The sequence below is a fragment of the Rhopalosiphum padi genome, chromosome 2 (assembly GCF_020882245.1).
Source record: "Rhopalosiphum padi isolate XX-2018 chromosome 2, ASM2088224v1, whole genome shotgun sequence".
Classification (NCBI taxonomy): domain Eukaryota; kingdom Metazoa; phylum Arthropoda; class Insecta; order Hemiptera; family Aphididae; genus Rhopalosiphum; species Rhopalosiphum padi.
This window is the reverse complement of record NC_083598.1, coordinates 61,689,359-61,716,608: the sequence shown is the minus strand read 5'-3', so window position 1 is coordinate 61,716,608 and position 27,250 is coordinate 61,689,359. Positions and strand designations below refer to the sequence as shown.

The 27,250-nt window shown below is 26.2% G+C and overlaps 1 protein-coding gene across 4 annotated transcripts in view; it reads right to left on the bottom strand.

Moving 5' to 3' along the window:
- LOC132920517 (SCY1-like protein 2) overlaps positions 1-27,250 on the bottom strand; it is a 158,165-nt gene that overhangs the window by 81,125 nt on the left and 49,790 nt on the right. For all 4 annotated transcript variants that reach the window (XM_060982969.1, XM_060982970.1, XM_060982973.1 and 1 more), the window contains exon 3: positions 1,791-2,156. In XM_060982969.1, coding sequence (XP_060838952.1) covers positions 1,791-2,156 — 366 coding nt within the window. The remainder of the gene's footprint in view (positions 1-1,790; positions 2,157-27,250) is intronic.

The following is a 27,250-nucleotide window of genomic DNA, read 5'->3' as shown; positions in this document are numbered from 1 at the left end:
ATTTTTAAATAATTACGACAATGTAGGTATATTTTTTTAGTATAAATTACATGAATAATTGTTTGATAAATATCTAAAATACTAGATAATATTACACACTTTATTCAATTCTATGTAATTTTTTCAAAGGGAAGTTATATATCATGTTGATATCAATTAGTATCCAACGTAAAAATTGTTGTACCATTGTTTATATTATTTTTTTCAAACACCATATAAATGGACATTATAGAATAAATATGTGTTATAGACTTATAGATATAAACATAAGTATTGTTTTATTATAAAGATTTAAATTTAAATTAAAAATTGTATTGTTTAATTATTTTTATTTTAAGTTTATTTCTATGATAAATTTAATCTGTAATAATATAATTGTTATTGTTTTTTTACGCTCTTATGCCACGTATGTTGATTTTATATAGATTTTTATAGTTAATTATTTTTTTAATAGTATAAAACCAATTCCAAACATTAATTAAACTAATTTTATAACGTCTAAGGAGTAAGGACTAAGTTATTATTGGACTATTTTATAACTATTTCAGAAGTACATAAAAAAAACAACCAATTTAAGAATAACAATAGGCATCTATAAAAACATTACAGCTAATACAGATAGGATCAATTAGAAGTTGCATACCGAAAAAAACATGAACATTTAAAATTTAAAAACTGCAAATTGACGAAGATAAATAGTAAACTATGAAAATGTATTGACCGAACGGTATGGAAAACATAAAAGTAAAATTTAGATAATAATCTCAGAAAATAACTGGGCGATAATAACATGGATACAATTTAGAAATAAATCAAAGAAACTGTAAGTGATGCTGGAAGTTATTTGGTTAGGAAGAAATCAAAATCATAGTTCAGGTTCGATAAAATATGTGAAGAAGCGATTTAAAGAAGAATACTGGCTTTGTTGAAATGACTAGAAGACATAAATAAAAAAGAAAGTTAGAAAAGATATAGATGCCATTGGAGAGAAGCAAATGATAAATAACATAACTATAGAAAGGGGAAACATATAATATTTATAATTTATGACATAGATTTATAGAACTACGGAAGTCATAAGTTATATTATACTCAAATAACTGGAGAACATTGGACATGGCACGGAAAACTTGAAAGAAGACTACACAAATAAATAGAAGTTTCTAATGGCCGATGATTGATTATTGATAACTCAAATGAATAATTAACTAAATAATTATTGGGAGACTATTTAGATATTCTAATGAATTGTGAAAAAAAATGTTTCATTCTCTTAACCGGTATAATATCGGAAACGATCAGGTAAATTCATAATAATATGTAACGCATGCAGAAATTTAACGGCAGACATACAATAGTTAAAACATCACAGGCGCCGAGGTCCAGTTAAAGAAAATAGTGAAAATATATGCAAATTAATTGGCAAGAAATGAGAAACGCGATACATATACCATCCGAGAACTGTAAAACAGTTGGTTTTTTTTTAAATCTGCTGAAAACATTATATTCCACGAATCGAGATTTACATTGTAATATTTATTGCAATAACTTTGGCCAGCATTCGCGGAGTATTATTGATTCCAAACAATTTCAGGAAAAACATTTCGGTTCGGCGTGCGCGTGATGTTTTATCGAACGACGGCTGTAAATAGGTAGTTATTTATTATATTAAATTATAATCGCTGTAAAAAATATCATAAATACCGTTTGGTCATACGTCGCGAACGCCGCAGATATCGATTATACGTGTAATTTAAACGCACTCGTCTGGCACGCAATAACCGACTCACCTGTCTGATGCCGTACTTGATTTCGAAGTCCAAAAAGTTGTACTCCCTCGCGTGCGCAGGCCGCGGCATGGCCGTGGTAGTGATGATTGACGCGCCGGTGGACGGTGGCCCGTTGACCGCCCGACCGCCAACGGACGCCTGGTACGCGAGTATGTTGGCCAGACTGGCGATCACGGGCTCGGCGGCGAACGCGAGCGTGTCGTTGCAGTCCTCCACGGAGTGCACCACCTTGAGTATGAGCTTTGGCTGCCTGAGCATCTCCAAGTAGTGCACGCTCTTCTTCAGTATCTCCGTCACCGTCTCCTTCCGCCTGGGCTTGTGCAGCTTGTCCGCCAGTTTTTTTTCAAAAACGAAAATCGATACCTCCTGCAATCAACATGAAGCGACACCCGTTTATAATTTATTGTAAACACGACACGCCGACGTTATAATATTATGACGCGAGCGCGCTCGTGAGGTCGGCGGCGGTTCTCGAGTGCCGGCTTAACTTCGATTTTGGCGGTACAAACAAATCCGCGGGCCCCTTCCGTCTCGAAATTAATTTATTGAATTATACTTACGGGAGATATTACGCGAAAGCGATTCGTTCAAAAGTTTCGATAATCGTTTTGATAACTCACTAATATAAAGTTTATGTCTTATTGCAAGTTAAATTATTCAAATAACTGCGACGATATCTGTCTGATGTATTAACGTGTTCTACACGTTTCTTTTGATATAAAACGATACAACATAATTGGTTGACTTAACGAGTTTGAGACATCGTGACACACACGTTTTGTTAAATTTTTAATTTTTTAAAACGCCGTTATGTAGTAAGTTCTGTATACAGGATATAATATACCTAAAAATATCAATGGAGAATCAGTATACTATAGTATAGATATACATATGGACACATCGTTATCTTCCTAAAAGTGTATTTCTATCTATTACTATTCCTGGTATTTTTAATACTTTCGATGAACGCAAAACAATATATTTGATCAAGAATGAATAAACTATAATAAAAATAAAAATAACTATTTCTAGAAATATGTATTTGACGAAATATGTATTATGTACATACCTATGAGAATGAAAACAGACGCACTCAAAATGTTTCTGTAATACTTTTAAATTTCAATACAACATAATATACCCGATCGTATAGTATTACCATAATATGTTGTTTTGATACTTATAATAACAAACATTTCTAGGAAAATTTCCGTAATTCCGATTGTTATTTTATTTCGATGACTGAACGTTATAAAAAATTCCATGAAATGAATCGTATTAAAAAATAAACCATCACGCGACTTGGGTAACATATAATATTATGTAGTCACAATATAAATTTAAAATAAATTTAATAAACTTTACCATGTATTTACATAAATTATTTTGTTTGATTATTTAATTATACACGTCATGATGACGTTAAAAGTAAGACCATTGAACAAATATTATATTTTCGTTTTTACGATTTCTATCAGTTTTTTTATTTAAATAAAACATAGTTATCAAAATTGCCTTTTAACAAAATAAGTCCGATAGCCTATATTCGATCTTTTGTGATTTCATAAATGTTGTAAATGTAGGTAGTTAATTTAAGCTATACAGGAATAACCACAATATTATAAACAAGGTAATTTATTCTATTATGACTTATCATGTAATATTATGTTTCTATTAAAACTGTAAAATAGGGTCTTAGTGAAAACTTTTGTTACATAATATTTAGTAAACTATGTTAATTATGTCGGGATAAGATAAAATTAACTTTTAGCTAATGTTATTAGATTTCAAATTAATGAAAACACAATAAACATATAAATATTATTGATAACAAACTCGTAAATTATTTTCCTTAAAAATAGAAAATAAATATTTCCTATTGTATTATTATAATTTATTATAACTATGTCGTAAACTCTTATCCTTAATCCTTATTATAATGTGTATTATTAAATATAATATAGTGTAGGTAGGTATAGTTTAACTTTATTTTATGAGTTAGAAAAATATAATATGTATAAAGTAAAGTATATAATATAATAAAAATAAAAAATGTTATTAATGTTTAATAATATCAGATATGTATACATAAATACATAAATCAGTTTTACTTTGAAGTACCTTTATACAATATACTATTAAAATAATTGTAAGTTGTTGGAAATTTAAATTTAAATTATTGTTCAAAATAATTTTATACGAAAACAGAGTTAAGTTTAATTCGAAAGTAACCTAAAGAAATATTAGTAAGTTTTATTTGTTGAATTACAAAATATTATGATACTGTATGTTTAATAACCTTATAACTTTAAAATAAATATTATAAAGTTATTGATAATATTTTTGTTTTCTTTAAAATCTGAAACATTTATATTGTCTTTAAATTTTCTAAATGATTTTTAATTTTAATATTTTGTCATTAATGAACCACAACGTGCATACAACGAATATTTGAAAACCATGAAAAACAAGAGACAATAAATATGACTCAGGATAAGACCCTTTGCAAACTAACTTGTATATTGATATTTATGTGTTTTTAGCACAAAGTTTTATTGTGAAACTACAAACAAACAAAAAGATAAATTTATTTTTACGTTAGTTTTCACACGCTTTTCATTTATAATAAATGTTTCATATTATTCAAATATTTGCTTGGTCATTCATAATATGAATAAGTTTTCATCTTATATTTTAATGTATTGTGTAGATTTTAGCTTACTTTAAAATATAAAAGAAAAATAAATGCTTTGAAATTTTCTTATTATTGTTATTGAATAATATTGACATAACAGTTATATCTATGATATTTTTTTTTTTTAATTTTAAATTTAAATCATTAAAAAAAATACCACGAATAATAAATTAATATGAAAAAGAACATAACATAAATCATAATGCATTTGATAGATAAATCACTATACACATATAATCATAGTAAGTGATTTAGCTTGTTTCTATGAATGCGAATTTAAATTAAATTCTTCTGAACTTTTCATAGCACATAATATTATCATGCACCACTGCTGTATCAGTATAAAACAAATTTATTAATTAGATTTACACAATGCTGGCCATTAATGAGTTAATAAAAGTTATAATTTTAGTTGATTTTATGATTCATTAACTTAATTTTTAATTAAATAATTTTCCACTTTAAGTTAACTTGAAACCAACCCTTATTTTTCTAAATGATTCAAATTTTGTTAATTTTTTCATATTATCATGAATACTATTTTTGTTTATTACTGTTTAAAATAAAATCCATAAAATAATAAAATGTATAATATATTATATTGGTACCTATATTTAACATTTTTTTCATTTTTCACTTATTACACTGTTTCAGTATTATTTTAAATAGTATAGTTAGGTACTAAGTATTTTCTACGATTAGTTGGGTAACTTTCAAATATTTATTTAATTAATTTCTAATTATTATTTATTAACTTGTAATTACATTTTTAAACTTTTTATTAATATAACAGATATGTTTTGTAAATCTGAAATTGTAAGTTTTGAACAACACTAAGATCAATACAAGTCAATAAGTACATCTATTTTCAAATTTGAAATGAAAATAATTCTTAAATATGAATAAAGTTATATAAATGCCATAGATTTTAAAATACATAGGTACATAGTATATTGTATACATATATTATCTACATATATTCATAATAGGTAAGTTTATTAAATTAAATTATACTTTTAAAATGGTAATCACTTATTTTAAAATGTAGTTATATGCATAATGATATATATACATATATATAAACTTATTCATTTTAAATTTAATTGTTGAACTTAATATTCAAAATGTATAATAATTTAATTGAAAAAAAGAATCGAATAAAAAATATCAATAACTGGAATAACTGTCAACCATGAATTTTATGTCTGTGGATGATTAGCAAAATCACACAATTTCAAACCATGTTCAGATGTTAAGGTACATGTACACGATTTATTCACTCTGGAAAAATATAGCAAAGTAAAATTAAGAACAGTAAGTGTGCCGAACGAGCGGTGTTCATGGTCTACAATAGAATTCATTCGTGAAGTTCTTAGGTACCTATTTATAAAAATTGCTTCGACTACAATGAAATCGTTTTTATATTTCCGTTTACAACAACTGTCTTCCGTGTAAGACTTTAAAATATTTGTGATGCGTGTTCTGTTGAAAATGTTGTCTCAATATTGACTTCCAACAATCCTACTTGCATCGACTTTGTATGTACAGAATTGAAATGTTTGCCAACGTTGTACATATGGCAATAAGGAATTGTATTCGATCGAATATATGGAACACAATATATGAAGTTTGTGGTTACTGTATACAAAATAATTGATATTATAATATTAAAATATATTAATGACTGATACTGTAACCCGTATGTATCACGAATTTACCCTAATAAAATAACCCAAATAACCGTACCAATAAGTATGACTGCACATAATAGTTCACCACTCGTCAGGGCCGTAGCCATGGTAGTCTGGAAAATGTAGGTATTTTAAAACACTGAATTTCTCCCACTCTGACGATATGGTATGGCTACGGTACTGCTATTCTCTGACGGTTCGTATATTCATTGCTCGGTAGTCGCAAATATAACTACGGTTTATACATATTCAGTATGACAGTGAGTTTTGAGTTTCTGACGATTAAAGAGTGCTCTGATCATCATTATCGATACTTAAAAGTTAAAGTACTATACCGTACTGAGTTGATAAGATAAAATGGTTTGTTGTTAGATTGGAGGTAAAATTCTTTAACAGAATTTAATTTTAAAATGGTATTATAAATTTCAATTTCCAAGATAACATTCTAACGGTTACAATGAATTTAGATTAAATATACGCTGTAGCAGTACAAAATCCTTCACGAGCCACGTTTCCTTGATTATTGATTACTGATAATGTGAAACATCATGGACTTTAATCTGACAAAAAATCAATTTATCTTACTTATTTAGTACATAACCACATCATTTTTTAAATCGTCATAATTTACTACCGCACTCTGTATAGAGGAATCCTGTAACGAAATTGTCTACGATCATTTTAGTTGTTATGTGTAAAACAATATTGAGCATATATTAGAGTTTCAAATTAGTATACCAATTAATAATAATGCACTTCATTGACCACTATTACATGGATGTAGTAGCATATTGTTTAAAGGTATCCGTAGCCAATTTATGCACAATTTGGTCATCTCGTTAGTCGTTGTCCGTCTTCCCTAGCAAGTCTCATGACAATTTGATTACCACAAAGGTCCTATGCGTCCAGGCGAGTTTAATATTAATACCATTACTATATCAATAATTAATGTTAATATTTGATGAATGTCATTATAATAATAATTATATATTGTATTTAATATTAACAAGTATTATCCAACATGGAGTTCACTCCTGTTAAAATAATTAAGCAAAAAAAAAAAATGAAAATTATTCACTTAAATTAATGAATGTGACATTTTAAAATTAATATTTATAAACAACGTATTTTTCAGTATTTTTTTTGTGTTTAATGTATAAACTAAAATTTGAATTTTCATAATTTAACTGCACAAATAATTATGTTTATAAGCATTTGATTCATTCTGTTTAAGTACTGACTTTATGCAATTTTTAAATTGTCAATTATATTTATTTATTTTTTTTTTTTTTACTCAGAAAAAACCTAATTAATTATTAATAAAACCATTTTTATGGTTAAGATTTCAAATTCAAACTAATATAACTTATTTAATATTTTTTCTATTCATAATATGTAACCAGTAATATAAATGGTCTAATATCTATTTTAAATATTATAATAATTACAATTTCAATAACGAATGAAATAGATATTATCATTATTTTTTTTTTTAATTTATTAGTTTCTTTGTTATATATTTTATGGGACAATAACTTGTTGAACGCAATAATAATGATATAATAGTCTATCACTAAGAATAATAGTAGACATAATAGTATAAATATACAAGGAAAGCTTACAAAAATATCGTATGTTTACTAATGGTAAAAAGCTGCTCGCGCGAGGTTTTGTTGGCTCAAGAAAAATGGGTATTTTTTGTTGTTGATATAGGCTTCTATTATTACAGAAAATAAAATATTTATTAAGATTGTTAATTGGATATAATTTAGACCTAAATTTTATATTTGGTTCATACCACCCAAATTAATGTGTTAAAAATCTGTTTAGCTTACATTTAACGAAGATTGAGATGTGGTAAATTCACAGTCATTTATTTTGTCACGGGAAACGCCATACAGTTACAGCTTAAGTTTGATTATATTGTAACAACAATCATTTGTTACTAATGTTACTATAATTTCATATCAAATTGATTTATATTACACGAAAATAAAAATATATTATTTACTATTTTCACGAATGACGTAGTCAATCCTCAACATGTAAACAAACCGATCAATATTTATACTGAATTACTGAATAATTTCTATAGTGTACACTGTCTTGTACCCGTATACTTAAAAATAAAATATGGTATAAATTATAACCTAAATAACAGAATATAACAAATTATTTACATTTTACCAAAGTTCTAATAAAAAAAAGTATTTATAGATGGAATGCAACTAATAAAAATTATTATTGGCACATAATACAATTAATAAATTATTTAATAAAATTCAACTCGATAAATGAGATTCTTAATTTATTGTTTTATTCAAAAAAATGTTCTTAACTGAATTGTATATAGTTTATATATTCAATGGTATCCACATTGTTTTATAGATAGAATTTTTTTTTATTATTTATGCAGTCCAGCTAACGGATTTAAAAAAAAACATATAAGTATATTATCTTTAAAGTATTTTTCTTTTTATTTTTACAATAAATACATTAATAATGATTAATTCCTTTTATAGTTTATAACAATGGGTAATAGAATAATAATCTAATTATACATTTATATATGACATTAGTGAGAGTAAAACTTTAATCACTTTTTTTTTATTTAATTTTATTTCATATCACTGTGATAAATTATAAAAATGGATATAAATTTAAACAAAACTAAAGTAACTTTTTTTGGTATCCTTAAATATTTCGGTCGAAGGAACTAAAACGGTTTTACTACCCTTTGAATTTTGAATTAAACTACGTAATAAAAAAACATTTGATTTAATTGTTATGATGCTGTAGAAATATATGTAACCGCGTTTTGAATAAGCAATTTAAAAATTACTTATAACTGCTACCTAATATCACTTACAGAAATATTATTATTGGTTTCCAGTACGATTTTGATTTTTTTTCAAAACTGTTAAGTAAATATTAAGCATCTGACATAATTATAGCGCCAGCATTTAAAACTCTAAATTATAATCACGAATAATCTAAATGAAAAATTACTTTTCCAGTAATCGCTCGTCGTTATGACAACCAACAACACTTATTCTATTTTTAATATACTTTAATACTAAAAATAATGTAAAATATTATGCTCAGATTTTCACCACTTGTATATTATTATGTTAAGTTTTTTTTTATTATTATTATAATAAATTGAACGATGTAAAACTAAACCAACAACTAGTACGACTGCTATTTAATAAATATATTAATACATAAATTACAATTAAATAATGTATTATATTATACTTAGTACTTACTAAAATATAATACAGTTATAATTTTTCGATTAGAAATAATCAATACATTTTACGAGCAGTAAGCTTTTGTAGTAGAGTATAACATGCAATTAGTCGTAACGTGAATTTTTCATGTTATATAAAACTGGAGAACACATTTTACGCTTCTCAAAGTGGCAATAAAACCGTCGTTTTAAATTTCAATCTCAAATTCACCGCAATTATTATATGTTTTCGTTAAACGCGTTTAAATATGTATGAAAACGGTTTACAAGAAATCGTCGAACAACAAAACTATTTGTGGTCGATATAATATAATATGTATATAATGTATATAATATTGTGAGTGAGATAAATACTGTTCGTATATTATTAAATAGGTATATTATTTGATCACGTATGCATTGGATATGCGAATCGTTAAGCCGATATCATATTCCACAATTCCACGTGATTAAAGCAATTTAATAAGGTCGTACTTGAGCCGTCTCGTTTATCGTCACACGACGCGGGCCGTGCGCGGTGCGCACATAATCGCACAACCACATAATCGCCAACGGCAAAACGTATAACACTGTGTATTGCACTCGTATAATAATTACCATTGTTATTTAGCGACGGCTAAATGATTAAGACCGTATAATCAGGTCTGCGTGCTAGTCGGCGCGCACAAAGCGACGGCGGGCGGAGGACCACCATCCGAGCCGCGGTAGGTACGCGTTACGAGGTCGACGAGGGGAGGAAGCCCCCTTGCGTCTGTCGGCGGCCGTGGGTGGTTGGTGATTATTATTCGGATACACGGGCAGGTGGCGGCGCTACGGTGACGGCGGTGGCGACGACTTAGACTTACGGTCCTTCGCGTGATACAGTGCATTTCGCGTACCTACACACACAATGGAGGCGCGGCAGCGGCGGTCACCGTGTTTTGCATTGCTAACACGAAATAACGTAATGGGTTATAAATCTTGTTAGATCGCGTCAAAAGTCACGGGTGGCGGCGGTGCTGCGGCGGAGCGGTGAACGTCGGGAGTTTCCGGACGACGAATATGCCGTGGGACTAGAGGAATTTAATTTCGCGTCCGGACACCCTCCCGTCAACCCCCCTACGCTGCGCCACCCCACAACCGGGGCACACGCAGTAGGAGTACCGTTCGCGCTGATAGTCGGCTGCAAAGTTATTATCCTTTCACCCATTAAAATACGCGCGGTGTTATTGTATACGGAGGGCGACGCGACAAAAACTTGATCAGTTTCGCGACGACCGCCTATTCGATATAAAATACACGGAAAACCACAGACGATCACATTCTATGGACGTTATAATATGCCGAAGCCGATCAGTGACGTGGTGTATAATAATGTATGCTACGAGATAGCCATCAACGTCAGTCTGAGCATTCGAACGCACGACGGCTACTGTTTTTTTAACAGTTTAATAATGAAAAAAAAACATTTTCGAGACAAGCGAAATTTACCAACGGGAATATCCAAAAAGTAGGTGTTAATAATCGCTTTACCGTTAAAAGCGATGTTTATAACAATTTTTCGAGACAATCATCTAATAATCGATACTATTATTGTAGCTTATAATGTTTTTTTAAATTTCTATAGATACAAGTGAATAAGAATGATAATAAAGCATTTGTTACTTAAAACTTATCGTTTCAAATAATGTATTCAATCAAGTATTATATTTGTTATTTTAATAAATAGTATTCAAGTATATTGACGTAATATGGAATAGAACATTGACATAATAATTATGGAGTTTAAAATATAAATATAAAATCAATAGAGTTCTAAAGTTGAATTTACAATACTAAAGACCAAACGAAAAATGTAAAACCATAATATGGACATTTTGATTTTGCTCTCTTAAAAAGCAGTAAGACTGTCACATATAGCTGCCCTTTTCCTACGAGTACTTTAACAATTAATATGTATGTGAACAGTAATGTTTCTCCGTCTTGCAATATTATTATTTATTATAGACTAATACAAAAAAAAAAAAAACGGTAAGTCACAGTAGCCACAGCTGTTAACACTATAATATAGTAATTGTACAATATCACGAGACTGCAGCTGGCCCCTATTTGCACGACTTACATAGTTATATTATTATTATAATTGCGCGTCATCGCCGATTACATCCAAAGCTAAGCGCATATTGTCGCTGAAACCGTGTAATAGTCACGCACACGTCCAATCGCAGATTTTGCCCAACTAAAGCTATCACCCCTCCTCCGTAGACCATCATTCGCCGCCAAAGCGATTTTATCTTCAATAGATGCTGACCAGCGATTCGTGTCATCTAATCCAGCGGTTCCCAAACTTTCTTAGCTTCGGAGCCTTTTTTTAAGTAGAAGTTTCTCGTTGAGCATCCAAGAAATATTTAACGTTAATTTTTATCTGCCCGTTTTATGTGTACATTTTTTTGTGGTATTATGAACCAAGCCCTTGGTAAGCCATTATGCGGAGCACAGCTTGGGAACCGCTGATCTAATCTACACAATGCTCGTACGCAATATCGAGTAGTTCTACTTTTGGCTATTTAGCCATGAACTTTACTAAGGAGCATCGAGTCGTTACATCTAAACTTTACTCGTTTGTCTATTGTCTTCTTGTTTTCTTTTTTTTTAAACATCATGTGCCTTAAATGGTCATTGATCAGTTATAAAACGTTGTACAGAATTTTTTTTTTAGTTTATCTCTTTTCAGGACGTTATTTCTAAGCTATAACGCGACATGTACTGTCCATCAACCTCATGAAATCCGTCGCTACATTTACCATATGTATTAACTATATAATATTAAACAATTTTTGAATTAATATTGTTGGCCAGCATTCTATCATAGAATTTAATCTTATATTGACATTAATTTATTAGTATATTTTATACAATACGCATGCCACCTACTAACTGTAATTTTAAACATCAACTTTATTCTATAAATCAGCAAAACTGCACGATTCATTAGTTTTAACTAATTTTATCATATCAATTTTAATATATATCAATCTATTTTATTTATTATGTAATAATGTATGTAACCTAAATATTAAATATTGGCTGGAAATCATATTTAATATTCAACTCAAACAATAACTATTAATTTAAAAAAAATAAATATTACTCTGCAAGTACTGCGTTTACTTATTGTAAATTGTAATATTTGTACCCATTTCAATATAAAAACAATAGTATACAAATATCTGAGGTAAATATTTTTATTTGAAATTGTACGTAAAATGTATTTTCATTGGTTTATATTATTCATATAAATAAGGACCAATAAAAATATATTTTATTTAATAGTATTTGTTTTACTTGACTAAATAGTACAATTTATGAAAAGCACATTGTTATTTTAATTTCTAAATATGATTTTTATTGTTTAAATTATTTCAACTGAAATACAATTTAAAATAAATCCATCAAATTATATAATACAATGTATATGTATGTATATATATATAAAAGAAAAACGTAATTTTATTGTAATTTATTTTTTTTTTAATAATTAATTACAATTTATAGAACACCCCATTAATAGCTTATGCAAATTTAAAATCCATTTTTCAATATTATCTGATTTTATATTCACATACCTAATATTTTATGAACATTGTTTTAATAATAACAATAATAATATGGATTTAGTACAAACTCATTTTGTCTAGAGCATTGTTAGTATCATAACTTATTATTTATTACCAATTGTCAAAATATTGCAACTAATTGATTTTCTGTTGTCAGAGAAAATAACATTACAAATCGAATATACAATTTAAAGAATACAAGACGATGTTTTTAGTAGTTTATTTATTTTTTTTTTTTTTTTTACCGAAATCAATATATTTCCGAAATACTATCAAAATTCAATTTATTTGAGTGGTTTATGTGTATAACCCATACCCAACACAACAGAAGTCATCTTTAAAATTAATTGGTGTGTCCTCTATATCGTGAACTATTATTATTGAACCGTCCATTCTTTTGCTTTTTTTATTTACCCTATAGTAATTATAATATAATATGTGAGTAAAAATGTTGCCGCTTTTTTAAATCTCGTCATCAGATATTTTAAATCAATTAATTTTAAATTTGAATTTAATCGAATTATACGTCAATTAGCCATTTACAAATTATTCATATTTTCCGATTTATCAGATTTAGTTTTAATCACGGTAAAAATAAAATATTATAATTTTAACAATAATTTTTTTTTAATTAGTGGTTCTAAATCACATATATGTGATAATATTATATCCTCATATCATTATTATAGATGTGTATGTAGTAAATGTAGTGATTCATATTTCATAGCGTAAAACTTTTTAAAACCGATCGAAATTGAAAAAAAAAAAACTAACTCGTTGTAAATAAACAAAAAATTAAATAGCATGCATATTATGTGTGTGTGTAAATATAAAATACATATTCATATTATATGTATGTAATTTAACTAATTTAAGTGATGTGCGTCTTGAAAATTTATCACGTAATATATCTTTAAATTTAAGATAACCTAGTACTTATATAACGTACTAAGTAATTAATTTTACAGTGTAGTTGAAAAACTGATCAAATTGTGTATTGTTGTCGTATATATTATCAATTTTTTTACATAATTGTAGTGTTTATTAACTGCAAGTTATAGGATAACACCAAATTTAAAGAATCATAAAATATTACACTGTAGCTCATAGTTCACACAACCAGTACTATATATTTATAAGAAGGTTGTGAAAATTAATCCATGATAAATGTGATACAAAGCACTCAAAAAAAAAAAAAAAATCGTGGTTTCATGTAGTTTAGCAACACGTTTAATGATATAACAGCTCAAATATACCTACGCCGCCACAGTAAACATGAAACAGTTTTAAGATGACGGATTAAAAAAAAACAAACAATTATTCTCGCGCAAATACCTATTATTAATATTTCAGTTTCGTTTCCTTTTTGATTTTTAAATTTAGGTTTCGGTTCTTAAAAAATGAAAAATAAGTTTCTTGTTTAGGTTTTATATTTCTGTAAAAAAAAAAACGGTAGTGTTTCAATTTTTAAAAAAATATTATAAAATATAATAGTAGTGTAAATTAACATCAACTATGGCAAGTCAATACCAGTTTTCAATCAGATGTACTAACAATTGTTCAGGACAAAGGAAAAAACTGACTAAATAAAAAAATAACTGATCACTATCACTTAATGCACATAACCCCGTTTCAAAAATCCTTTTTGTTTTATTTATTATTTTTATACCTAATTTATATTTTAATTGTTATATATTATTTACTATATCCCACTTATTTTATCAGTATTTAGTATTTTAAATTTTAAAATTTTAAAATCACCAATTTTGTATTTATTATTACCACATACTAAATCTATGCAATACTATTTAATCTAATACAAAACCAAAATTAATCATAAACAACTTTAAAAAAAAGTAACAGTTTCGGTAAGGTTCCGGTTTTAAAATTAATTAAAATTAAGGTTTCGGTACATTTCCAGCCCCTGCATGCGACGCACACGTTGTCGCGTCGAGTTTAGATTTAATCGATTTGGATAGAAGATTTCAATCGGGAGCGGGTCACGACTAAAACACGACGAACGGTGGTCGTTATGGGTTCATTTAGCGTGCGTTTCATCGAATAATTATTATCTCTAACCGTCCTTTGTCGGGCCACGTCACGCAGCGTAAAGGTTAAACCTTATATCACGAATACGGACGAGATATAGGCGTTCAGGGATAATGCGGCTAAACGGCTATTTTTTCGTACAGGGTTACTTAGACTAAAAAATATACGTGCACATACCGGATGCTTACAACGCGGGTTATTACGTGACGAGAATAACGTCCACGAAGTGCACATTAGTCGTATCGACTTATATGTTCACTCGGCAATTTTTCGAGAGCTTTGCGTGGCGATATAATACGACATCGTATACGATGTATACGATTATATATAATTATATGTATAGGTATTAAGTCATCATATCCCGTGGTGTAAAATAATATTGTTATTGTTATTAAAAGTTGTTGGTTATTATGAGGACAACTATCTCGAAGTGTCTGTGTATATAGCGCTGTTAACTAATATTAGTAGATTTTTTTATCATTATTATTACTGATAGTTTTTTTTTTTTTTTAATTTAACCATAATCTTCACTGCTTTATGTTCGTAATAATTAGTTTAGAGATTATCCTTGAGGGTTTTTACTTTTTATTATTATCATTATTATTATTATTATTATTATTATAATTTACATTACTTGGATATTATATCGGCTGCCTTTGATGTATTCACCCGATATACATAGTTAGATAGGCGGGTCGAAATCCTGTGTAGTCGCGCGAGATAGAATTCGAACTGTCCATGGAGAAGTAAAACGATATAATTTAACCGTAAACCAAACCATCGTTCTATCGTTACGTACCGCCGATTTTCAGACCAACGGTAAGCGTAACTATTTTGTTATATATATATATATATATATATAATATATAATATTATAAAATAAAATAAAATTTGTTTTATATAGACACAGACGACTCAACTCAAAGTCTATATAATCTTGACGGTTTACAGAAGCTTTTTTATTTTATTTTATTTTTATATACATTAGTTTTACTGTAATCATAAAATAGACCAGAAATGTTCAATTATTTTGGTCACATAACTCAGATTATGAAACTGATAGGAAGTTTTTTTTATTGATTAAAGCTTTATTGCTCACAAACTTATTTAGTTAGTACTTAGTAGATTAGTTAACGGTACATGATACTTGAATAAACTTTCTTAATATATAAGTAATTATATAACAATGTGATACAGATTTAAATTAAAAAAAGAGCTTTAAAAGTTAATTTAAATTCCTGATCGTATAGTAAAAGTTAAAAATATGATAATTAAAATAATAGTGTACGAAATGTTTTCTTTTTGGTTTTCATTTGTTACTCGTTAACTCAAATGTAAAGTACGTTAAACAATGAACATATTATTTTAGCGATTATTTAAATTGTGCTTATTTATTATCATATGTATAATATATATTTCACTGTAATAAACTGTAACATTTAAAATTCATATTTTGAGTTTTACGATTGATTCAGAAATAAAATCAAAAGTTATTTTTACATATCTAGAAAAATCTATATAATATTGCACTTTTATTTTTGTATAGAGGTTGATTGAAAATTTGTGACTTAATGGAACGTTGAATATTGAAACTTTCAAATCAATATTTTTTATTGCATTTTAGATTCTGAGTGGAGCAATGAATATATTGATTTTATGTGTTTCTTTATTTTATTTTTTTCATTCTTTTTGTCTCTGACGATATTTTTTTTAGTTAAAAAAGGATCCAATTTTCATAGGGTGAAATTTCTGGTTCTAAAATTGGATCTAGTTCATAATTAGATTGGTAAAAAAGAAAAATATTTTAGAAATTTTTTAAATAATCAAGAAAAACCAAAAAAAATGTACAAACATTTGTTAACATTTTAATACTATAGTGTTATCATAATTTATTATTTGGTACCAATGGCTTCCACTCAGAATCTTATATAATTATTTGTCATTTAATTCAAGTTTAATACGTATTTATAGTTTTTAAGATGATTAAATGCTTAAAAAATTATATTATATGAACTGGCAATGTAGTAATAATATTAAATATTAGTTGATACACGAATATAATAACTGTGTTCTTAAGTAATTTAATTTAGAGAACGATTTTAACAGTTTGTCTACTTGTGTCACTATAATAATAATAATAGCCTAACAACCGTGGACGTAAAATGATCGTATTTTCTTTCATTAATTCTTAGCAGAAAAAAAATTAATCAATTTTTCCATTAAGTACATTTGTAATATATCTAAATATTATATACAAATTATAAATATATTCATGAGTAGCTGTTGAACGAATAATAAACGAAGACGAATATAAGTAGATTTTATTGTTAACACCTTAATTAGTTTTAAATATTGATACTCGTCGGTACAGATTTTTTATTACTACATATTTAAAGGAAGAATATGACTGAACATCATAATCATTAAATTAGAAAAAAATTTTTATTAAAAAAAAATAATATTATTAATATGCTATTAATCTTATTTAAGTGATATGTATTTTTAACTACAATTTTAAACAGTTTTACGTTGTTTTGTTATCACAAATTAGTAATTATAATTAGTTAATTTTTAACGAAATCGTTGTATACGTAATACGTACCTTATTGACCTATATACGACCCATATTCCTAATAATAATTTATGTAGCTTTTCGAGGGAATAATGCTATGTGATATTTGATTAATATTATATTATCATTCATATATAGTTTGTTTGTGTTGGAGTCGTAGTATCTGTACTTACGAGAATAGATTTCTATTTATTTCTATTTTTTTTTTTTTGAAATAAACGTAATCATTTTTTCTTTTGGCTGTGTATGGACAACGGAAACGTAATAGGTAGTAAAATAAGTGCACATTGAAATCGTATTAGAATCGCGTGACATAGTGTAAATCTGTGTCAAAAGTATGGGGAAAATTTTGTCCATTGTACGTTGTTTACTAAGAACGGAGGTCTAGGGAATCTAAATTCATATGAATTCTTGTTCAGTTTATCTGTGTTATATTCAAACCTAAGTATAATTTGATCAATACAACCCTTGTTTATAGTATAACATACACCGTACACTGTACAGTCTGTTGATTTTATACAAGAAAATGTCGCAATATACCACTCAGGACTTTAGAGGAAATTCGGTTAACCAGCTGGTTTATTATGTCATTCCTTACGAGAAGAATAAATAAGTTCAAGTTCCAATTAGTCACGTTACAAATCAAAAAAGTGAAAGAAAAATGTGTATAGTTAGCCGGTAAGAATTACATTTGTTCTACGTTCATATACTTTTGTAAGGAATTGTGCGTTCGAGTAGTATAATCACCGAACATAGGCGTTCTAATTAATACTAATATTAAATTGTATGAAATACAATATTATTTTCGGAATAATTGGAAAATATGTGGAGTAAACACACTAATTCTTTATCGTACCGTATAAAATGTCTAATAAGATATCTAATTGATAATGAAACCATCAATTCACTGGATGCATTCACATACACGGTATTTTTTACGATATATACAACATATTTTTGAAGTCATAGCCAACCTAATAATTTATTTGAAATTTAAAAAAAATAATAAACTGTAAATGTCAAGTAAAATAATTTTTGACGAAGTGTTCGATGTTCATGAGTTATAACTTATAACGCAAGTAAAATAATAATAAAATAAAATATCAAAGAGTCATAAGTATATTGATTTTGAGTAAATATAAAGTATCTATAGCACTTTAGAGTACGATAATGATGAGCTGATTGGCCGTCGGTTCAAAGAAATGAGTTCTAGGAAACGCATTTTAAGACGGTTGTGGATGCGAAAAATTATAATTAAAAATTTAAACTACGAGAACTACAGTCATACTCCATAATCCACTTAATATGTATCAACTTATCGCAATCATAACAAAGAAACTTAACAATAGCAATCCTATACAATTTGAAGCGTTATATTCTTATATTATTATTTACCAGTAATTACTATCGTTTGAAAATCATTAGTAGACCGTTTTATTAATACACGAATTATAATTAATAACTGTTAATTATTTTTTATTTTTTTTTTAATAGAGCTTTAGTTACAAGTATTGTGTATACACATTATAGTTTGTATATTAATTAATTAGAAATAAAACGCACTTTATCCCTCAGCAACATTTATAAACTGAAGTTTACACAAGGAAAATTAGTTAGGTACATAGTTTGAAAAATAATTTTAGAATTAATTGGTATTTTGCAGGTTTATGTATACTTTAACGTTCATGTATAAATATAAGCAGTTTAAATGTTTGACATTTACTTCCCGCGTATAAGCTCATAAACACACACATACTCGTACGCGTATATGTAAAACAACGTATCTCCCTCAATTTGGTCTGAAACTCCCAAAATGATTTACGACAACCTTTGGTTTTACAATTTATAACCGAAGTAAATTGTTTTAAACAAAATTACGTTTGTTATTTTAAGTAATTTATTTCTTAAGACATTTCTTAGACATATATCTACCGGGAAACATTTCGACTAGCTTAAAGAGATTATTAAACTCTCTAGTACATTGAATCTTTACAATCATATAATATTGTGTTTATATATACCTACGTACTATTATGTTAACCGTACAAATATAAGCTGAAATATTTTAATAACATTTTGTAAATTGTAATTACGTTAGGTTCTGTAGACACGGATTGAAGAGGTTTTTTAAAAATTTCTTCTAAAACATTTAAACAGAACAATTTTACAATGTAAATGACAGATATATCATGATAAAATATGCTTAAATTATTTAAATAATTTCATAAATTATATTATAATTCTTATTCTTATTAGCATATAAAATAAAATAAAATGTACTTATTACTCATGCAACACGTTAATATTGTAGATACCTATATTTATTATTATGTTTAAGATTAAAATTTCAAATAATGTTAAGTAAATATGTGACTACATTAAAACAAACATTTAAAAAATAGAAATAACCATTAAATATAGTGATCGATATAAATTGTAAAATTAAGATTAATTACTTATATTAATATTAACAATCACCGAGTTATCCAATGAAGATATTTTATGGAAAACAGACTTCTCGATAAAATAATCTTAATTTACATATCTCAAATATTTTCTTATTAAATTCATATTAACGATTAAAGGTCTCTTAGTAAAAATAAAAATGTATGATAAGTTATTATTGTTCAGAATTATATTATATATACGCTATACGATATATTTATATTTATAAATATAAGAAAAAAAAACAATGTCCAAAGTCAGAGACTATACAGTGCCAAAGTCATCTATTTTTATAAAGATGTAGTTTCTTGTCACATTATTTTAGGTTAGCGAAAGTGACGAAAACATACTATAATTAATAGTTATCTTATAAATTCTTATTTAGACATAATATCACCTTTTGGCATTTCTCAGTTTGTCAGATTACCGGGTGCCTGGGGTAGAATTCTTACTTCTATTAAAGCAATGATTTTGAACAAAACAAATGGCATTTTGTATTCTCAACTGCTTCCAAGAAATCTGAGCAGTGATATGATTACTAAATGGAAAAGAATCAAGATATTTTTATTCTCATCAACTACTCTAAAAGTAATGGTATACTAATTCATTATAATATATATATATATATATGTATAATATGAGTAATATAGAGTGTGTTTTGGCACAACTTAATAGATAATAAATATTTTTTAACTGTATAAACTATGTACACAAAACAACTAAAATTAAAGATTCAATTTTAATATATTGTGAAAGTACATTCACGAAATGAACAACTTGATTACTGCTTTACTTTTATGCTATCTAAAATAATTTAAATATTGGATTTTAACACAAAACATTTTACAATTATTTTATTTGGTCATAAATCTATATATAAAAATTGTTTCTGGTTTAAATTACATATTATATAATGATGAGTAGTCAAATTCACTTTATTTTGACCTTAATAGCTTAATAGCTTAATAGCTTCAAAGTAAGACTTAACTGAATACATAATGTGATAAAAATATACATGATACTTTATATATTTAATTAATTGTAGATTTTATAAAATACTCAGGGAAATATTGAATGACTATTGATATAAATATACTAATAAGAAGCAATTTATAAATTAAATAAAATAATTAGATTAATTGTATTAGTTTAGATTGTAATCAATTTCGTAAAATAATATTATATATAGATAACAAATGTCTTCGGTACTATTCTTTTCTTATTTTCCTAAAATAAAGGTATTTGATATAATTATATTGGTTTTTAATACAAAAGTCTATTGAAGTTCTATCCTTACCAAATAATAAATAGGTGACATTTTTGTGGACAAACAGACAGATTCAACGTAACCATAAGTAAAACCATCACAATTTCTTTTCTTTTTTTTTAATACCAAATAAAATAAATATAATAATATTTAGTATAGACAAAGACAATAAATATAAATAAGTATTAATTTTTATTAACACAAAAAAAAACGTGCAAATTATAATTTTTACATAAATCTAAAACTAACTTAATGGTTTTAATTAAATGTGTATACAATTATAAAATTTCAGATTTCAGTGGTAACTCGTAGATGTTATTCACACAATTAAAATGTATAAAATAAATATAATATTCTATATTATTATTTTCGATAAAATGTTTATTTCAGTAAAATGTTAAAATTAAAATTTATTTTTATTTAAGTAATGAGCATTAGTGTTTATGATTAAGTACATTTTATTTGTTCAAAAATATTCAATTTCATATAATATGTTATTACATTATGATGTTTAAATTGGTAACTTACTTTTATCTATATAATATTATTTCATAACTTTTAAAAATATTTAGATATTATTATTATAATTTAATAATAATACTTAAAGTTAACATCACGCTATCTTACACAAGTAAAAAGTTAGTTTTTCATAATAGTTTTGTAAACTGATATTAAACATTTTTCTTTGACTCACGAAGATAATTTTTGAAATATATGATTTATTACATTTTCAAAGACAGGTATTTGATACCACTCAATAAAAAGTCACATGGGAGTTTTTTTATCGTACACCATTCCCAGAGGTATACAGATAAATGACAAAATATATTTTAAGTCGTTCTGTAAATTGCATTAATAATATTCTATACTATTGTGTGTCAAGTTGGTATTTTTTATAACATATAATATACAATAAAAAAAAGATTCATAAATTTAATAAGAAATAAAACAACTACTTATAATTTTATAGTTATTTAATTTTAATTGTACATTTTTCAATCTTTCAACTACTTGTATTTAAAATTTAGATATAAAGTATTTAATTTTTTTATTTTACAAATATTTTAATTTATTGAATATACGTTACATTATTTAAATCTATATAATATAAAATTCGATTATTATCATCACATTTAATTTACGATTTTGAATTTTAAAAGACAACAAGATTTTTATTTTAGGTATATTTGTAATGTAATTTATTAATAGTAAATGTATATTAAAAAATGTGTGGTATTTAATATTTATACAAATAAATATTACACATTTAAATATTAATGATAGTGTATGAAACTAAGATCAGAGTGACAAAATGCCTTGAATAAATTAATGTTACGGTTACTTTAATTTTTTTTTTATCCAATTTATTACTATTATAAGATTAGTTTAGTTAAATTTAGTGTTTATTGTGAAAAATCGATAAAAAAAAATTGTCCGATTTATTTACTAGAACTGATAGTATCTAACGTTAGTTTTTAAATAAAATGAAATTTCTGTAAAATTTAAATGGGATATGTGCATAGAAAGCGATGGATTTTTTTCCCATTATGTCTTTTCTATTTCTGGAGCATGCATCGTATGTTATTTTATCTATACATTATTAGAAAATAAGAAAAGTTGCTTTGCTATATAGTAGGTATCAAGTGTACCTAGTCCAATGAGTAAGTCACTTTAATGGATGTATTCAATTTTAATTCGATGATAAATCATTGTATACGAAATAAACGGTCCTGAGCGCAGACTGCTTGAGTATATTTCTTAGTATATTGTAATGATATTCTCATTTATCATTGTATAACAGTTTAAAGATAATAAATAAATAACGGTCAGGTTGTCGTGCGCAGATAACGGTAACCCTCAACATAAATTTTCATCACTGATGAAAGGGACGATTTGCATTGTAAGTTCACGTAAAAACTGGTATTTATTATGAAACGCAATACGTGTGACTTTCTTATGTTCTAGCATGGACAAAGGAATGTCGAACAAGGGTTTTTACCGCCAAGTGGAAAGCTAGATTCATGGAAACGCAGAGGCTTTTCATAAAGTCACTAGCCACTTTCGGATTGGCATGACCATGTCGTATTTTTCATCAGTGCATACGCACCAGTCATATTAGCAACACCTCTCAACACCGAATCTTTTGAGCGGCAACTGGATCTCTCTTTATGGCGAGCTAAATCACTAAATCAGAGTTGTATTTATTTGGTTTTACGTGTTTAGAGTTCTTAACTTATGTTATCTTAATTTACTACTGTACAATATAAATACAGCTAAGGTTCATGTAAGGTGCATGATTTTTTATATATTTCACATTAATATTATAGTTTATATACAAATTTTATTATAAGGTGTGCATGATAAAATCCTCGAATAAACGATCTCAAGAACCCTCAAAATATCAAGAGAAAGGTAATTGAATTTAGTATTTGTATCTAGTAGGTGATTATATTTTCCAGCACTTATATATATATATATAAGGAAGAATCCCCAATATCTGTAGTCTGGTTATTTAAGTTTTAGGTATCTTTAGTTATTTACTTTAATTTTTCCTATTTTCTTATTTTTACGTTACCGATATTACAATATTTTACTATGTTATATTTCAATATTTGTAACGCAATTAAATATTTATTTTTATTTAGTAAGATTATAATATGTTTATAAATTATAACAGAATACCTAAACTAGTTTTTTTTTTCATTAAATATCTAATTTCATAAATTAACTTAAAAATAATTATTTTTGAAATATGTGAATACTTTTCGATATTTTCAAGTTACTGTAAGAAAAACTAATTCCTCGCCTTCTTTTAAATTTTAAAACTTGTTTTTACATCGTTATCGATATTTATAGAAAAAAAAATATATTGATAATTTAAACTGATAATAAATAGTTTATGTTTATAGTATAAATATTTCAAAAATTTAATTGTATATATAATGTAAATGCTGTAAGTTTAAATGGATTGTTTCATGTTGTAATATGTTTTAATTTTTTGAAATACTGAAAATAACTACATTTTTTTTTATATAAATGTTAACTTAAATTATTTATAAAAAAATTCACGTTACACCTTTATTCTCAAAATTTAATAATAGTTACAATATTATTAATTTAACTTAGAATAATATATTCGTACATTAATGTGCACGGTAAATTATCTAGAGAAAGTGGAATTTATTAACCTAATATGTGGAGAATCATCATCTTACATTTTATTCAAGTACCTATACCTTTAAATAGAGTATGTTCAATACCATAATCAAAGTCCAATAATGGCGTTGCATTTTAGAATATAACATTATTGCATAATACTAGTGAATACAGTAACCTTTACTTTGTTATAATAATTTAAAGTGTATGTTTCAAAGAAACAATATTAATAAACGACGCTGTGATGTAGTTTTCGAATTCATTACCTATGTTACGTTAGACTCGAGTTTAATTAACCTTGCTTTGAACAAAATGCCAATCACAGAAATAATAGCAATCAATTAAAATACTAGTTATTTTTGTTAACAAATAATCGTAAATGATGAATATTTCAACTATGATTGTATATAATATATTATAGTAGTCTGATTAATGTGTTTTTAAAACAAGAAAAAGACTGAAGTTTATTTATTTGAATCAGGTGAAGAGCAATATTTATGTTTGAGATGTTATGTGATGAAAGACATACAACTTACAACTTGTTGAAAGAATGTTTTGACTTCTTAATCCTTATATCAAACACTTCTTTATAGTACAACTTTTATTGATTACACAAAAAAATACTCGGAAAAAAAAATCAACTAGTGGACACAACTAAAACTGATTTAAAAAAATTGAAATATGCAATGTTTCTAAAAAGTATGAATTTATTAAGTCTACTTGAGATCAAATTTTATACTTTTTTCTCCAAAATTGAATAATATGGACATTTTCAACTTCTAATTGATTTTAATATAACTTATGTTTATGATTTAAGCCTTAGGTGGATACAATCAAGAAACTAGGAAATTTGATTTCAAGTTTAGTTTATTATAAATCTGTTTCTAGAGTTCTTTTCTCGTTTCTCCAACTCAATCAGTATATTGGAAGTAAAGAACATTTCATATGAGAAAATAATTATATGTATGTTATAAAAAAAGATGGAACATCATCACTTTTAATCCCTTACAATACTAAAACACGCTATAAACTTTATGAATGATAATTTGTTACTAAAATATCAATGAATTACAATATTATTTACGAATAATAAAATGTAAATAAAAATAAAAATAAAATAAAATAATTTAATGTTATTCATAGATTAATAGACGTTGGTATAATTGTATAAGGTTGAAATCATATTGAAAAAAACATGATAATTAGTAATTCTCGGAAATTGATGCATTTTGCTTTTTTTTTTGGAACTTTTTAGACGATACTCTCCTAGCTATAAATGTGTAATTATTAATTACCTATTAATTAGTGATAACAGTTTTCAGTTAAACGTATTCCGAGCTGTCTATAAATCTATTACACAGTTGAAAATATGGTACTGGGTTTTAAATAAACTAAACAATTTTAAAACAAATATATTAAATTTTAAAGATTTTTTGGATTTATCGACATTTTAAGAAAAAAAACTTAGAAAAGTCGAAAATTCCAATTGTCTATAAGTAGCTTAAAAAAGATCAAAATATTTTGAAAATTTAATCGTAATAAGATAACCATAATATAAACATTTGGTGAAAATTGCATGTATTTACAATGATTTGTTATTGAGTTACAGTAAAATCAAAAAATCGATTTTGTTAAAAAGTGGTTATGCGTAAAAATTCCCGTTTTTTCCGTTATTTTTTCAGGATTTTTCCCGACGCTTTTGAAAACTACTGAAAATTTTTTTACAGTTGACCCTCCAAAGTACCAACTAGATGAATTTTCCTATTCAAAGAGGGGCTGAAGACAAAAATCGAAGCATTATTACTACTCCAAAACGTGATGACAGACACAAAAAAAAAAATAAAAAAAAAAAAACACACATCATTGTAAAACCAATACATTCATCACTCCGTTCAGAATCTAAAAATAGTATGTCACTTACAACACCTTCAATATTTATCAATTTTTTGACACAGATATGTTTTTCATGACTATTATTACCTATAGATTACAGAGTTAAGAGCTATAAATAATATATTATATATGTTTTATAATTGTGGTTCAGAGACAACAGTAGAGTGCGACTATGATTATATCCATAGATATAATAAATAATAATATAGACTAGGTATATTATTATGTATATGGTTAATGGTTATACCTATACACTATAATCAATTTTATCTACGACCACATTATTTTAATAATTATAGACATTTTTGTCCAACCTGTGGAGATGTTGTGAGAAGTTTTATGAATCATTAACGTGTTACTTTAACAGTAAACATTGACGTTTTTTAAATATAATATCATAACTGTTAAATAAATAATAATCATTTGGTATCAAATAATAATATGCATTTGATTACGTAGAATACCAATTTTACCTGATTTTAATTTCAAAAGAGTTATGTAGAAACTATTGATGGGTTAAGTAAGGTGCACCCGCGTTGGAAGACATAATTATATAATATAGTTTACTCAGTTATTTCTACTAAGTACTAATTTTAATTTGTTCAGTAATAAAAATCGAGCGTCACATCACCACGTAATATCGAAATTTTCTATATTATTATTTTAGCACTTTAAAAAAAAATATGATTTATACTATTATGTATTTAACTTTTTTTCAGTTTACCCAGGTAGAAAAATATATTAATATAATAAATAATTTACCACTAAAAATAATAATTTATATTTTATTTTTATTTATTTTCTTATCTTGGTTAATTATTCATTAATAATTTGCAGCTATTT